The sequence below is a fragment of the Triplophysa dalaica genome, chromosome 19 (genome assembly GCF_015846415.1).
Source record: "Triplophysa dalaica isolate WHDGS20190420 chromosome 19, ASM1584641v1, whole genome shotgun sequence".
NCBI classification, from domain to species: domain Eukaryota; kingdom Metazoa; phylum Chordata; class Actinopteri; order Cypriniformes; family Nemacheilidae; genus Triplophysa; species Triplophysa dalaica.
Window position 1 is genome coordinate 9,006,126 of NC_079560.1, and position 13,311 is coordinate 9,019,436.

At 38.2% G+C, this 13,311-nt stretch overlaps 2 protein-coding genes across 2 annotated transcripts; both read right to left on the bottom strand.

The window, feature by feature from the left end:
- Positions 1-75: 75 nt before the first annotated feature.
- Positions 76-6,776, bottom strand: dlat (dihydrolipoamide S-acetyltransferase (E2 component of pyruvate dehydrogenase complex)). The gene is made up of 14 exons (XM_056730750.1): positions 6,334-6,776; positions 5,665-5,766; positions 5,458-5,582; positions 5,202-5,328; positions 4,994-5,120; positions 4,670-4,845; positions 4,086-4,239; positions 3,449-3,516; positions 3,242-3,352; positions 3,035-3,142; positions 2,804-2,922; positions 2,536-2,698; positions 2,307-2,443; positions 76-2,200 (listed from the first exon to the last, which is right to left on the bottom strand). Exons 1-14 carry the CDS (start codon positions 6,601-6,603, stop codon positions 2,071-2,073), a joined length of 1,917 nt encoding a protein of 638 aa, XP_056586728.1. The 5' UTR covers positions 6,604-6,776; the 3' UTR covers positions 76-2,070.
- Positions 6,777-7,364: 588 nt separating this feature from the next.
- On the bottom strand, positions 7,365-13,116 carry zw10 (zw10 kinetochore protein). The gene is made up of 16 exons (XM_056730749.1): positions 12,720-13,116; positions 11,735-11,869; positions 11,504-11,605; positions 11,213-11,290; positions 10,961-11,120; positions 10,689-10,841; positions 10,397-10,591; positions 10,141-10,277; positions 9,877-10,059; positions 8,957-9,195; positions 8,763-8,834; positions 8,526-8,689; positions 8,299-8,429; positions 8,052-8,183; positions 7,770-7,972; positions 7,365-7,610 (listed from the first exon to the last, which is right to left on the bottom strand). The coding sequence occupies exons 1-16, from the start codon at positions 12,822-12,824 to the stop codon at positions 7,487-7,489; spliced, it is 2,313 nt and encodes a 770-aa protein (XP_056586727.1). The 5' UTR covers positions 12,825-13,116; the 3' UTR covers positions 7,365-7,486.
- Positions 13,117-13,311: the final 195 nt, after the last annotated feature.

Genomic DNA, 13,311 nt, shown 5'->3' on the forward strand with positions numbered 1-13,311 from the left:
AATAGTTCAGGTTTCAGGGTGTAAAGTGGATTTATAAATGGTTGTTTGGAAACAACAGATTCTAAGGCTTTCCCATAACTCGAAAGATGTATATTTATTAACCCCTCTCTTTCATTAACTATACATAAAATAACATTAGTATCTTAATTTAAGTGGTTTCAGTTAATGCGTTTTGTCTTATTTTAGAAAATATAGTACTTGTTTACAATATACTGCTGTGGAAACATTGTGACTGAATCGTGTCGAATAACCATTCAAGTTCATATCACAGCAGTCTGCAGTTTAAGATTAAAAGTCGTTTCACTATTGAACTGCTCAGTTGCCAAAACAGCCTGAAATATCAACTGATTCAACTATGTATGTCATAAAAAGACATAAAACACCCCCACTTCACACTAGGGGTCTGTTTGTTAACATTAACTTACAATGATCAATACCCTTTAGGAAATATTACTGTTAATTCAACATTTAATGAAACATTTTTTTCTGTTAATATTAGGCAATTATGTAACCAATGTTAGTTCACACAAAAATGAACATTCTGGCATGAATCTACTTGTTCCAAACCTGTATGCATTTCTTTGTTTGGTTGAACACAGGGAAAGATTTTTGGACAAATGCTTGTAACCAAAAAGATATTGGACTACCATAGAAGGAAAAATTACAATGGTAGTCAAAAGTGCCCCAGAACTGTTTGCTGTCCTACATTCTTCAAAATATCTTTGTTTGTGTTCAACAGAACTATGTATATATAAATCCTACAATGGTTGTTGTCAATACTGTCCAAGAACTGTTTGTTTATAAGCGTTCTACCAGATATCAAAGAATTTTAAATAGATTTGGAACAACTTGAAAACGAGTAAATGACAGAATTTTTTTTGGGGGGGGGTGAACTACCCCTTTAACTAATAGAACATATAACCTGTGTTTAAAAGGAACTGTCTTTTTTATTTGTTACTCATAATCAAGATATGGTGGACCAGTAATATCTGGTGACATTTACTGCATGTCTTTTAGGGTAAGATTTCAAATATATCAGGCAACATATTTTTCAGTTTTTTCTTTTGTTTATTCCCTCTCATCTGTCAAATTAAATTGTGATATTGGTCACATTTTGTCCCTCGTGGAAAAAAATCTCCCTTTAGAGTTGTCAAAAACCACTAGTGTGACTGCATGTCATACCGCTCGAGTCAAATGTTCTCTATGAAATAAAAACACATTTATTCAGTCATCTATGTATATTATAGCATCTTGAGGTCTTTTCTTTCTCTTAAGGTTTATTTAAGCAGTTTACCCCGTGAAATATGCGTTTCTCTTTAAGAATGAATTATATATTGCCACTATTTAAAAAGACCAAAACGTATTTGATATAAACAGGAGCAAAGGCACTACTGTGCTTTGTCTGCCTGGAGTGAGAGATGTAATAAATAAAATTGCCCAAATCAAAACCCTGCACCCATGAGAAACCATCACGTATACCATACAGGTATATATGACTCACAGAGTGACCATATGAAAGTGCAACTAATACAGTAATACAGATAATAAACATATGCACGAAGAATGACAAATTCCAATTGTAGTCCTAATTTTTGGCACACGCATCTCCAGATATCATTTAGGTTTTTCTTACAGTATATATAGAAGGTACTCATCCTGTTTCAATGAATGTGATATCAACACACAGATACAAGGTAAAATACCAATGCTCGGAGTTAAGGCCATTAAGACTTGGCCGTGGATACAGACATTACTCCTTGTTCAAATGGCATACACAGACTTGCGGTGCTTGTAACAATATCTTGAAAGAAAATTAAAACCCTTTCCGGCAATATCCCCTGAAACTCCACAAAGTGACCTAAACAATGGGTTGAGCGAAAATGTTATGCTTTGGGAAGTATGTAAAAATACAGCATACGGGAAAATGTATACAATTCGGACAAAAAAAAAAAGGAGAGGGAACAACCTGTTATATATCCCAGGGAGAGCATACAGTATAACCAATGAGAGAGATGTCTCCAAATCTTTAAAGTCCACTGTTTTCAGGCCAGGGCCGTGTTAAGGCTCTGCTCACAGGAGCATGGTGAACGGTTTCTCCAAGAACTTGCGGAACTCAGCCAGCCATTGTGCACCTACAGCGCCGTCTACCACCCGGTGATCACAGCTCAGAGTCACAGACATCATACTAGCAACATCAAACCTATGAGAGGCACAAGTCCAAGAGTCTCACAGATAGCATACAAAGCATCGTAACCAGTCATGTAATAAAATGTTAACTTTGAGCATTGATGGCAGATTTTGCTCACCCTTTCTCGTTGTCTGCAGGAAGCAGTCTCTGTTCTGAGCCACCGACAGCTAGAATGCATGCTTGAGGAGGGTTAATGATAGCAGAGAAATTCTTGATTCCATACATTCCCAGATTGGAAATAGTGAAGGTGCCACCCTAAAAAAAATCAAGAACATATAAAAAAAAAACTGCAAGACAGCTCCTTGTATGAAGAATATATTACAATATAATTATAACAACTGTAATACCTGGAATTCATGTGGCTGCAGTTTTCCCTCTCGTGCTTTAGCAGCTAACGCAGCTACGTCTTTACTGATAGATGCTAGGCCTTTAATATGAGCATTAAACACAATGGGAGTGATCAGACCCATAGGCGTGCTGACTGCAACATTAAGATCCACCACATGATTTCTGTGCAAAGAAAAAAAGTATTTGATGCATTAGTTAGGTATTATAAGAAAGCAGGGGTGCCCTCACATGGCCATGAGCAGAATTGCACTGTGGGAGATCACTCACTGCCTGATGACCGTATCCATCCAGGAAGAGTTGGCCTCTGGCACCTTTAAACACGCTAGAGCCGAGGCCTTGATTATAAAGTCATTGACTGAGAGTTTGATGTTATCTGCTTTCACCTCCTGATCACGAAGAGATACATGAAAAAGTACAGTTATTACAATTTCAAATTTACTGTAATTTAAAGTTTCCTTAAGTCAAAGATATGGAGTTGGGAGAACGAAGTTCACTCACAACATTGAGTTCTTTCCTGAGTTCGAGCACTTGGTCCATGTTGACATCCACAGACAAGTAATAATGGGGAATAGTTTGTTTTGACTGCATCAATCTCTGGGCGATCACCTACAGACAGGGAAGCAGAGCATTATGAAAAGCATGTGTAAAGAAGATCTGCTTTATATATGAAATGTTTCTGTGGCCAGATCACAGCAGCCAACTCACCCTGCGGATGTTGCTGATGGGGATATCGGTGAAGGTTCCAGTAGGTACGGCAGCGACAGCTGGAGTGGCGTCAGGTGTGAATGCGGGTGCAGCAGGGGCTGCAGCTGGGGCCTGGTGGTATGTATTTTAACAATACACTTTATATTTACTGTACCAAATATAGCACAAAGTGGTGTTAAAAAGGTCTTATTAAAAATAGGAACTTACAGGACTAGGTTTAGATGGAACGAAACTGTCAATATCTTTCCTGGTCACTCTTCCATCAGGTCCAGTTCCTATGGATACACCAGAAGCATTCAATATAAATCACACAGAAACAACACAAGTACTCTAATAATAAATAAACTCAAATAATTTAGCGCTGTCAATGGATTAACATTTTTAATCGCGATTAATCAAACCCTTTTTCGTGAAATTAAACATACACCATTATTTTTGTTTAACATGTCTTAGTGCTATAAATCGATAAAAAAATAAAGAACTCACTGATCACACACAGCTTTTATGTTTTTAAATATACTTTTACATTCTAATAATTTTCACATTTTATCTCCAAATTAATGCAGAAACAACACTTTTCTTTAACAGCATCATTTCATGAATGAAAGCCAACATTATAATATTGTTAGCTTTGCATTTGATGTCTTTATTTAATATATAAAATTTTTCTACTAATAAAAAAGCCATTATAATAAGTGTGGCCTTCCTGTCTAACAGGAATAAATAAAGTTCTCAAACAATTTATTGCATGCATTAACGCATTAACATTGAAAGCCCTATAATTTAGTAACACCAATGCAACTCTATAGCTGGTGACATCTCTGAGGAATGAACTGTCATGTACCTGTGATTTGGGCAAGGTCAATCCCCTTCTCAGCTGCGAGTTTCTTGGCTAGAGGGCTGGCAAACACCCTGCCCTTCCTAGCAGAAGAAGGAACAGCTGGTGGTGCAGCAGTAGGTGCTGGGGTGGGAGCTGCTGCTGGTGGTGGGGTAGCCACCTGAGGATTGAGTTTTCAGAGAAAATAACAAATCATATACATAATAAGCAAATTGAAATGATTTTATTATTCAAATAAAGTCAGAAACTGATCAATCCAATCCCGCATGCAAATTTTATTCCTATCGGTTCACAAAGTTATCTAATTACAACCATTTATGTGTCAATATTGATATCAGTCTATTTTTAATGCCAATGTCTACAAAACCGGGATTGCAAACCATTACAAATATTTCAAAGCGACCTTTCACTTTTAGAAATAACACGAGACTGTTGATATCACTTTGATGGTAACAGACTTTGACCTATATGAGAATGGCCATAGTTAGTATTGATTGGAGTGCTGTTGCAACTTAAATGTTCAGTAAATGATTGATGGCTCAAATAAATAAAGTAAAAATAAGCAGCGAAAAAATTACAGAGTTGTTTACCGGTGTGGGGGCAGGAGGTGGACTTGCAGCCACACCAGTTTCTACATAGTCAGCAAATGCACTGATGTCAGATTGCTTTTCCACAATGACGCAGAGAGGTGTACCAAGAGGAACATCTCTGGTGCCCTCTGAAATCAAGATCTTGGCCAGGTAGCCCTCTTCCTGGACCTCAAAACCTGAAAAAGAGATAGCAAAGAAAGATTGAATACCTCTTCTAACTTAAAATATTATTAAATGTAGTTTCTAAATAAATTAGTATCTCTCTACAGCAGGGTCATAGCCACTTCAGATATGGAAAGGGTAATATTTAGATAATGGACATACCAATTGTTGCCTTATCCGTCTCAATTTCAGCCAGCAGGTCTCCCTCACTAAGCTTCTCACCCACCTTCTTCTCCCAGCGCTGCACTGTGCCCATAGTCATAGTGGGAGAGAGAGCTGGGAGAAGAACCTAGGAAAGACCAATTTAAATCATTATAAATATTTCATACAGAATGCTTTGACTCCTTCATTTGTGGTCAACAACTAATACCTTCATATGGGCTGGGTAAGAACTTCCAGGAATTTGCGGGGGTGCCGGAGCCGCTGCTGCTGTTGCTGTGGTGGAGCCAGCGAGTTTGTCCAATGTTAGATCCTTAAACGCAAGGATGAGGTCAGGTCTAAATGTCCAGGGATAAAGAGATGATGGGCATTAAGTTGAGAACACATTAACACAAAGTCTTTGAGTGTGATTATATGTTTCATTCATAATGCTCTGGATCTTGCTTCTACTGATAAAAACTGCTTACTTGTCCACAGTAATACAGATGACGGATCCAATGGCTACATCTCTCGTACCCTCTGGAACCAAGATCTTGGCCATGTAGCAATCCTCCAACAGTTCAAATCCAACCGTAGCCTTGTCTGTTTCAACCTGACAAAATGAATTTAATAATAAGAATATCTTGTCTAAAAATCAATCAACAGTGAATGCAAACTAGCAGATTGTACCTCACCTCAGCGATCAGATCTCCCTCGTTGATTTTGTCACCTTCCTTCTTCTCCCATCGTGCAATGGTGCCCGTCTGCATTGTGGGGGACAAAGCAGGAAGCTCCACCTGGAACATATTTACATTGATAAGAACAAGAATAAAATATCAGCTCATATAAATGTTAAGATATTTGATACATAAAATACTTGACTTGCACTGAATAACGTTTTGTGTTAATATACAGGGATGTAGGCTCATTATGCCATTTAATATAGTCAAATTCCATGACTGAAACACTGAAATGTCTTCTACATAAGAATTGTCCACTATTCTTCACATAATGCATAGACCTCTAGCTGCCAAAAGTGTTCGTGACATGTCAACTGCAGAACTCCTTAAACATCTTGAAGGTGACACCACCAGAAATAAAACGCAGTGATGCATCACATCAAAACTAACGTTAACCGAAGCATAAAAGTCACAAAAAAGGAAAAATCAGCATATCTGTTATAATTATATACAAAACTTTATTATTTTTTCCCCAACCTTCGCTTGGATATGCAATAATCGCTTTTCTTAAAACTAAAGCAAGATAACTGAACACCCAGCAGTGCACGAGACATCTTAAAGCAGCAGGTCTCAAATGTTTTGTCAAGGTGCCCATGTAGAGGACCCACAGTTAGCTTAGCTTACCTTCTGGTGGGGTGGCAAGCTGTACACTCGCATGCTTTGACTGAAAGCGGCCGTTTGGCTGTTCAACAGCCCCGATCTCTTGCTAAGGATGCTGTTGTACAAACGTCGACCGTGACACAAGCTCCGGATCCGGACCGGGCCGTTGGAGTGGTATCGTTTGAGATGTTGGCATGACACCGGTCCGGACCGAGGACTGGCAGCAGGGCCCGAGAGGACACTGGGCCGGGTAAGCCTCGCAGACGACCTCACCCGCAAAGCTAAACGCAACATTATTAATAGTGAATTCGCCTGAAAAAACAGCAGGATATTAGTAAAGCTACTCTGTGGTAGCAGCTGCGGTCTGTCCCCCGAAACCGTTCAAACAAGCTCACTTTCCAATGACCTCCCCGCTCCAAAACATCACACTTTACGACGCTCTCCTTCACTTCGTCCCCCAGGTGACGCACAAGGGTTGCCAGGTTTATATGGTTACATGTCCCCTTTAATGATTTATTGTTAATGAGGGAATTTAGCTTTTCATGTTGTTACCATTCGACACAATTCGTGTCTTTGTAAGAATGTAAAATAAGACAAATCTGATAATGTACAGCCTAATATACTTTAGCTCTGTGATCCCTGAGAATATGAAAATCGGTTTTAAGCTTTCAGCAACATTTTTTATAAAGGAATTTTCAATATCACTTATTTTAATTTGAACCGTTTTAAAAACGTGTTAATTATTATTTTAGTGGGTGGGTTTTTTGAGTATGTGGCAACCAGCGAGCTGTCAATGCCGGTGTCGTGAGCTGTCGTAAAAGTGCCGTAAAGAGATCAGCAGCTGTCCAGTTTCATTTCTGCGCAGAGTAGAGCACGTCACTAAGGCAATCTGAGTTTTGGCGCTACATTATAAATGCATATATGTTATTTTTAACAATATTAACAGTAATATTAAGAATTTTACATTTTGATTTCTTAAATTTTCCTTGAGGTATTTTAAAAGTATTAAAATACAGATTATATGATATATATTAAAGTGATAACAGAGAACAGCATGTGCTTAGAACTGCATTTATTGTTATGCATTTTCAGCAAAATAGAAAAATAGATACAGTATTTGCAAGAAAAAGCCCCATATGGCATTTTTATATTGGAAGTGTATTGGTTTGTTGTCTGTCTATTTGACAATTTTAGTGAGAGCCGCTGCTCGCCTCTCTGTGTTCTTGAACAAGGCACGAATAAGACTTTTCATCTCATTGCAAGAGAATTCCACGGCCAAAGGCCCTTTTCCTTCAGCCCACCTAAAAAAAAGACAAATCTTTCTTTAGATTTATTCAATTATAAATATTAAAAACACTGAGTTAAACACTCAGATGCCAAAATGAACCTCTGGAAAAACATTATGGAGTGTGTGGTGGAAGGCTATGAATCTAAAAGAGTTTGGAACGCAATTGCATCACCTGTCCACTATCTCCTGCAGGCTAGCATTCAGCACAATAGAGAGCTCTTTTAAGGTCATCCATTTCTTTACATAGACTGGAACCTCTTCCTGATATTTTTTATTCTTGTTCTCATCTGGTAATGGGGTGAAGACAAGCGGACCTTCCTCGATGATGGTCTGACACAGTGTTCTCAGTCGGTCACCATCCTCATTTGAGATGTCCTAAGAAAAAGTGCATTTGATATTTAATGCCCTTAACCCCACAAAAATTTGAATATTGAGCATAATGAGTCTGCCTTACCTCCAACATCATAATCTTATTAATCAGCTCGCATATTGCAGTGTTGAGTAGTGTTCCCATGGCTTTGCAATATATGTTGACAGGCAAAACATCTTGCCAAACTTTTCCCAACCTCCTTAGCTGGTGAATTACCTAAAATACAAACAAATTCACATTTGAATGGGAAAAACATAAATCTCACTTATATTTATGGTTAAACATATAAATGTCTTCTCTGAAATGGTGAATTTATGGGATTTGATCATACTTGTCTGATTGCCTTGCTGGCTACAGAGTAATTTTCTTCATCATCCAAGTTGGAGAAGTTACGTGCCGTGGACAGCCTCTCCAGCATCTCTGCTTTTTGAACGTTCATTTGTGCCACAAAGCACCGAGCACCTTGTTTAGAAACAGAACACAAAAGTGGGGATCTTAATCTTGTTTCAATCATGCAAAGAGTGGGTGGACAAGACAATTTCTCTGTTGTGCCCTTACCCAATCTTCTGAAGCCTGGGACCAAGTCTACAAAATATGCCACTCCATCTTTCAAAGGAAGGTGAGGTTTGAACTGATGGCCCAAGGTTAACAGGTGGTGAGCGATGAACATGCAGTTATTGTGCTGGATGGCAGCCAAGTGAGGCAACTTCAGAAAGTTCTCCCTGAATCAGAACAACAGCGGCACATTTTAACAGACATTACACTAGGTATACTGCTATAAAAAAGCAAACTCACTTGTGATATGTAGGCACGACATCATAAAAAAGGTGAAAAATGTTTCGGACAGTGTAGAAAAGTTGGACTGCACTGAAAGAAAGAAAGACCGAACATTTATTTATTCCAACATCCATAACAAATCAATGAGCTTATTGACAAACTAATTTCCATAATTTGTTACACAGTTACAGGCTGTACTGCCATTTACATACCACTGGGGGGAGCTTCCCACTGCCTCAGACAGAGTGTGTATGGCCAAGTCCATTAGCTGCTGCACTGATTCACTAATACGACATACAGGCAGGCACAAAGTGTGCTGACTCAACTGCTTTTCATTCTCCAGGGTCTGCTGATTGCGATAGCCACTTTTTTTAATCAACTCCTTCTTTTCCTTCTCTCCTCCAGCAGGATTTGGTAGTTTGGGGATAGAAAGTTTGTACTCTGGAGTGATCTGGATATAAAAAGTTCATAGAGCTCCTGTGACAGGTCACTTAAAAGCATATATAGCTTCAAACGTATGCGTGTATTTTCTTGTTAGCATACATAAATTGCATTTAAAGGGGTCATATGACACATCTAAAACGAATATTATCGTTAGTTTTAGATGTAATGCAATGTGTGTACACGATTTAAGGTTAAAAAACGCTGTATTTTCCACATACCATTCCTGTTTGTTGATCCTCTTTGCCCCGCCTTTCTGAAACGCACAGATTTTTTATAAAGCTCCTCACTATGAAAAGCGAGTTGCGCTATGATTGTCCAGTTAACCAGTGCGTAGTAATTGGTGGAATACTGCAAGCGTGTGACAGAAATATAACACATCTTACCATATTTGGAACATCAGGTTCCAAAGCAATTATAATAACATGTACGCCCATCTTACTTGCGTGTGCATTAGGGCGGACTTAGTCAAATAATACCACGAACTGACGTAGATTTGTGGGGGTGGTTTGCAACAGGTGCAGGACTGGGTGAGCATTCGCTTTTAGATAGACTGCATCTTTTGTTCCCACACTTTTACGACAATTTTACGTCTAATACATGCATGGGCAACTTATAACACACCAAACACACAGAAAAACCCGAATTAGCGCCATATGACCCCTTTAAAAAATTTGCAATGCTGTCTTACTTTCACTGTGTTGTGCATATCTGATGTCATCAGTTTCCGTGCAGCCACAATGACATCCTGGCATTTTTTGCTTGCGAAGTGACAGTTGACGTTCCTGGCGTATTTCAAGAGGTCTGTTGAGTCTCCTGTGAGGTACCCCATTTTTTTCAGACTGCTCTCAAACTCCTCAGTCTGTTTAATAACCTGAAGACAGAATTAAATTTTGTATTGCAAAGACTTCTCTACTGACTGACAGATGTTTCTACGGGCCCTTTTTTATCTTACCGCGCTATACTCGGCTAGGTGATTACTGTTAGTCGGTATGGAATGAACCAAGCAATCCCGAATGATGCAATCTGACATTTCCTCCCATATCAGGTCACCTAAAATCTCAGACACCTTCTTTTCTCCTACAGGCACATCTAAACAAAAGAAAAAAAGAAATACCATCATCATTAATATAGTCAATTAAGACCTCTGGAATTATTCATGACTATAAAAACTAAATTGAAAAAATCCAAGGTTCAGTTTGTATGCATACCAAAAAGTTGTTTATGCAGCGTTGTAAGCACAGTGAGCACTTTAGTGTAAACCTGGCTAGGATTTGGATGCTCTGCTTTGGTTTCCTCGCACTGCAGGCTCAGGACTATGCCCTGCTCAGGCTGACTGTTCACTTCCACAACCAACGATGGGTATAAGATCAGAGGCTTCAGCATGTACTTAAACAACACCTGTCCTATATGACAGAAAGAGTCAGATAGTCTACTTGCAGGGCAGAAGTATCCATATTAAAATAAAGGTACATAATGGGTGGAACTTTAAAATAACTATACCAAATAGTTTAATCTTTTTATGGAGCTCTCCTTGGACTGAGAGGGCCTGGAGAATACTGGAGAGAAGAGAATCTGGAACAGAGTCATCTGCCTTGCATGCTCCTGTGTTCAAATGAAGCGCTGTTGTCAGGAAAGACTTCATGCTGGTGAGCTCTGCAAGGAATAAAGACACAAAAAAGCCATATTAAAACAACATTTCTATTTCTCTCTTTGAATGCTACCAACCTGTCTATCTCTGATAAAAATAAAAAATATATAACTAGGATAAACACCTTTGGTAGAAGGAAGTTTCCAAACTGCCAGTTTCTTCCACTCCTCTCCGAGGTGGTAGATGAGGTTTTCTCTCTGTATGGTGATCTCTGAGCTGAGGGCCTGTGGTAAAGGTAACTCTGTATCCTTCCAGGCCTTCAGGGCATCAACATTAGCTTGAGCCTTTATAATGGAAGATACGTTATTAAACATGGAAAAGAATGGAGCAATAAGACCAAAACACACAAAGTTAAAGCATATTGAATGTAACTCACTGTTCCATGCTGCTTGGCTGCTACTACATAGTTCTTTTCTTGTAGTGCTTTGTGATATTCCTCCATTGCCGTGTCAAACTTTAAAAGCATGTCAAAACAATAAGGATTTATTATGTATGTATCACATGCCCTAACATAAGCAAACACGCAGACTATTGTGAGCTTTCTTTGCATAATAGTCTTAAATATGACTGCACAAGCTTGGTAACACAACTCTAGCTTGTTAGCTAGAAAATCCTTTTTGCAGACCACCGAGTTAATTTACAAAAACAAACAACTATACAGCATTACCTCTTGGAGATGCTGGAGCATGCCTATAATCATAGTGTTCTTCTCTAGCTGCTGTTTCAGTTTGCCGTACTCGGTTACAGCATCATGGAGATTCTGCTTAACCTGTATGGGTAAACACGGGTTAATATTCAAAAAGTAAAGTGTATGCCTTACCGCAACTACTACTATTAAAAATGATTAAAAAAATACTATGAAAACAAGAAGCGTTATTGTTTAAGAAAAAATACTTGCCTCATTCTCAATACAGCTTTTTAATAGATCTATGTCTTTAGAAACAGATTCAACCTGGTCCACGAGCTCATCTGCGGCCTCCATACTGGATATAAACTCTGTATACTTTTTATTAATCATGTCAGTAACCTCTTCCTATACGAGGAAACAGATGAGACGATTAAGATTGGAGTTGTAAACACAATAATACTTGTATTCATATGAAGACTGGTTTCTTAGGTTGATTAAACACAACCATATAAATGCACACAAAACGAACAAGAAACAAAGACATAAAAGCAAGCAATCTTGTTAAATGAAATGATAATCTGTACCAACCACGTCTCTATAAAGGATTACATTGTTGACTAAAATCACGTTTAAAAAACACGTGTAATCGGTTCCTTTCCAGAGCTCAGACTGACTGGCACTGACAGGCAATGAAATCAGCATGACACGTCATCCTGCCAATGTCAGATCACTTATCCCTCTGTTCACTACTGAACAAATAACATAGTGATATTAAAACGTGTATGATCGTACAATCACACTAGTTTATATTACTAGGAATACGCTACAGAAATACCGACAGCACATTCAAATATCTCGGTTAACGGTCAATGATAGCTAAGTGAACGTTTGTATGTTTAGCCATGAAACAACACTGAATTATTGACTTTCTTTATTCTAGCATTATTACAGCAACATAAAAATTATTTTACTTGGTTCAAGTTCAATTACGTTATGCCTAAACATTTATCGAATGGTTATTTTGAGCATGTGTTTGGTAAGGTTAGTCTTTGCTAACAATACAATGCAATATGCAAACAGACCAATAATTCTCATTGTAAATTAATAACGTTTTAAAATCTAGTACCCTACAACATGCACGCAATGTATTGTGTTAATTCTTGTTTTGATTAGATAAGTTATATCAGTAATTTTCGGCTCTAAAAGACAGTATACGACACGTTAGCTGAGTAAACGTCACATTGAAGTTATTTACCTTCGTTGCCTCCACTTTTCGCGACAGTTTGGAGATTTTGCAGGCGAGGTCATCCTTCTCCAGTTTACCCGAGCTGGCGAGCACTTCTGTAACAAACGAAGACATTCTGTATTACATATGTTCCGATAGGATAAACACCGCAGTTTACCACTTCATGTCACTGCCCGCCATTCCGCGCGCAAAGCATGCTGGGAGTCTGACTGTATCAGGGAAAAAATGGTTAGAAGAGCTTTTCAGTTGACTTATTCAGTCAGAGTTTGGTACAATTTAGGTCTATTAAAACTAGAGTTGCATTGGAAATCTAGGATTATAATGAAAGTAGGGTAATAATAAAACGATTGTTGATTTTAATAAATAAGGTTGTTGTAATGCAATCACTGTAGTACAACATTTGGAATCTCATAAGCTTTTCAGTATTTTTTTGAGTATTTTTTCAATTCTTGTCAATATCTCAATGCTTTATTAAATGCTTCAGGTATTACAGCCTAGTGTCCATTTTATCTAATCATAACTGTAGCCTATGTGTAGGCATTTCAGAAATGTGTGTAACTAAGTGAATAATTATAATACACTTTTGAATTATTAGCTTTTA

Bases quoted from the DNA above. Each gene is read 5' to 3' on its own strand.
- zw10 (XM_056730749.1), bottom strand. From the start codon at position 12,824: ATGTCTTCGTTTGTTACAGAAGTGCTCGCCAGCTCGGGTAAACTGGAG. The intron at 8,690-8,762 runs GTGAGTTTGCTT...GTTCTGATTCAG, and splicing joins GTCGTGCCTACATATCACAA to GGAGAACTTTCTGAAGTTGC. The intron at 7,611-7,769 runs GTGATGCAATTG...TCTTTTTTTTAG, and splicing joins CTGCAGGAGATAGTGGACAG to GTGGGCTGAAGGAAAAGGGC.
- dlat (XM_056730750.1), bottom strand. From the start codon at position 6,603: ATGTTGCGTTTAGCTTTGCGGGTGAGGTCGTCTGCGAGGCTTACCCGG. The intron at 5,121-5,201 runs GTATTAGTTGTT...GGTCTTTCCTAG, and splicing joins CTTACCCAGCCCATATGAAG to GTTCTTCTCCCAGCTCTCTC. The intron at 2,699-2,803 runs GTGAGTGATCTC...TTCTTTGCACAG, and splicing joins ATGGATACGGTCATCAGGCA to AAATCATGTGGTGGATCTTA.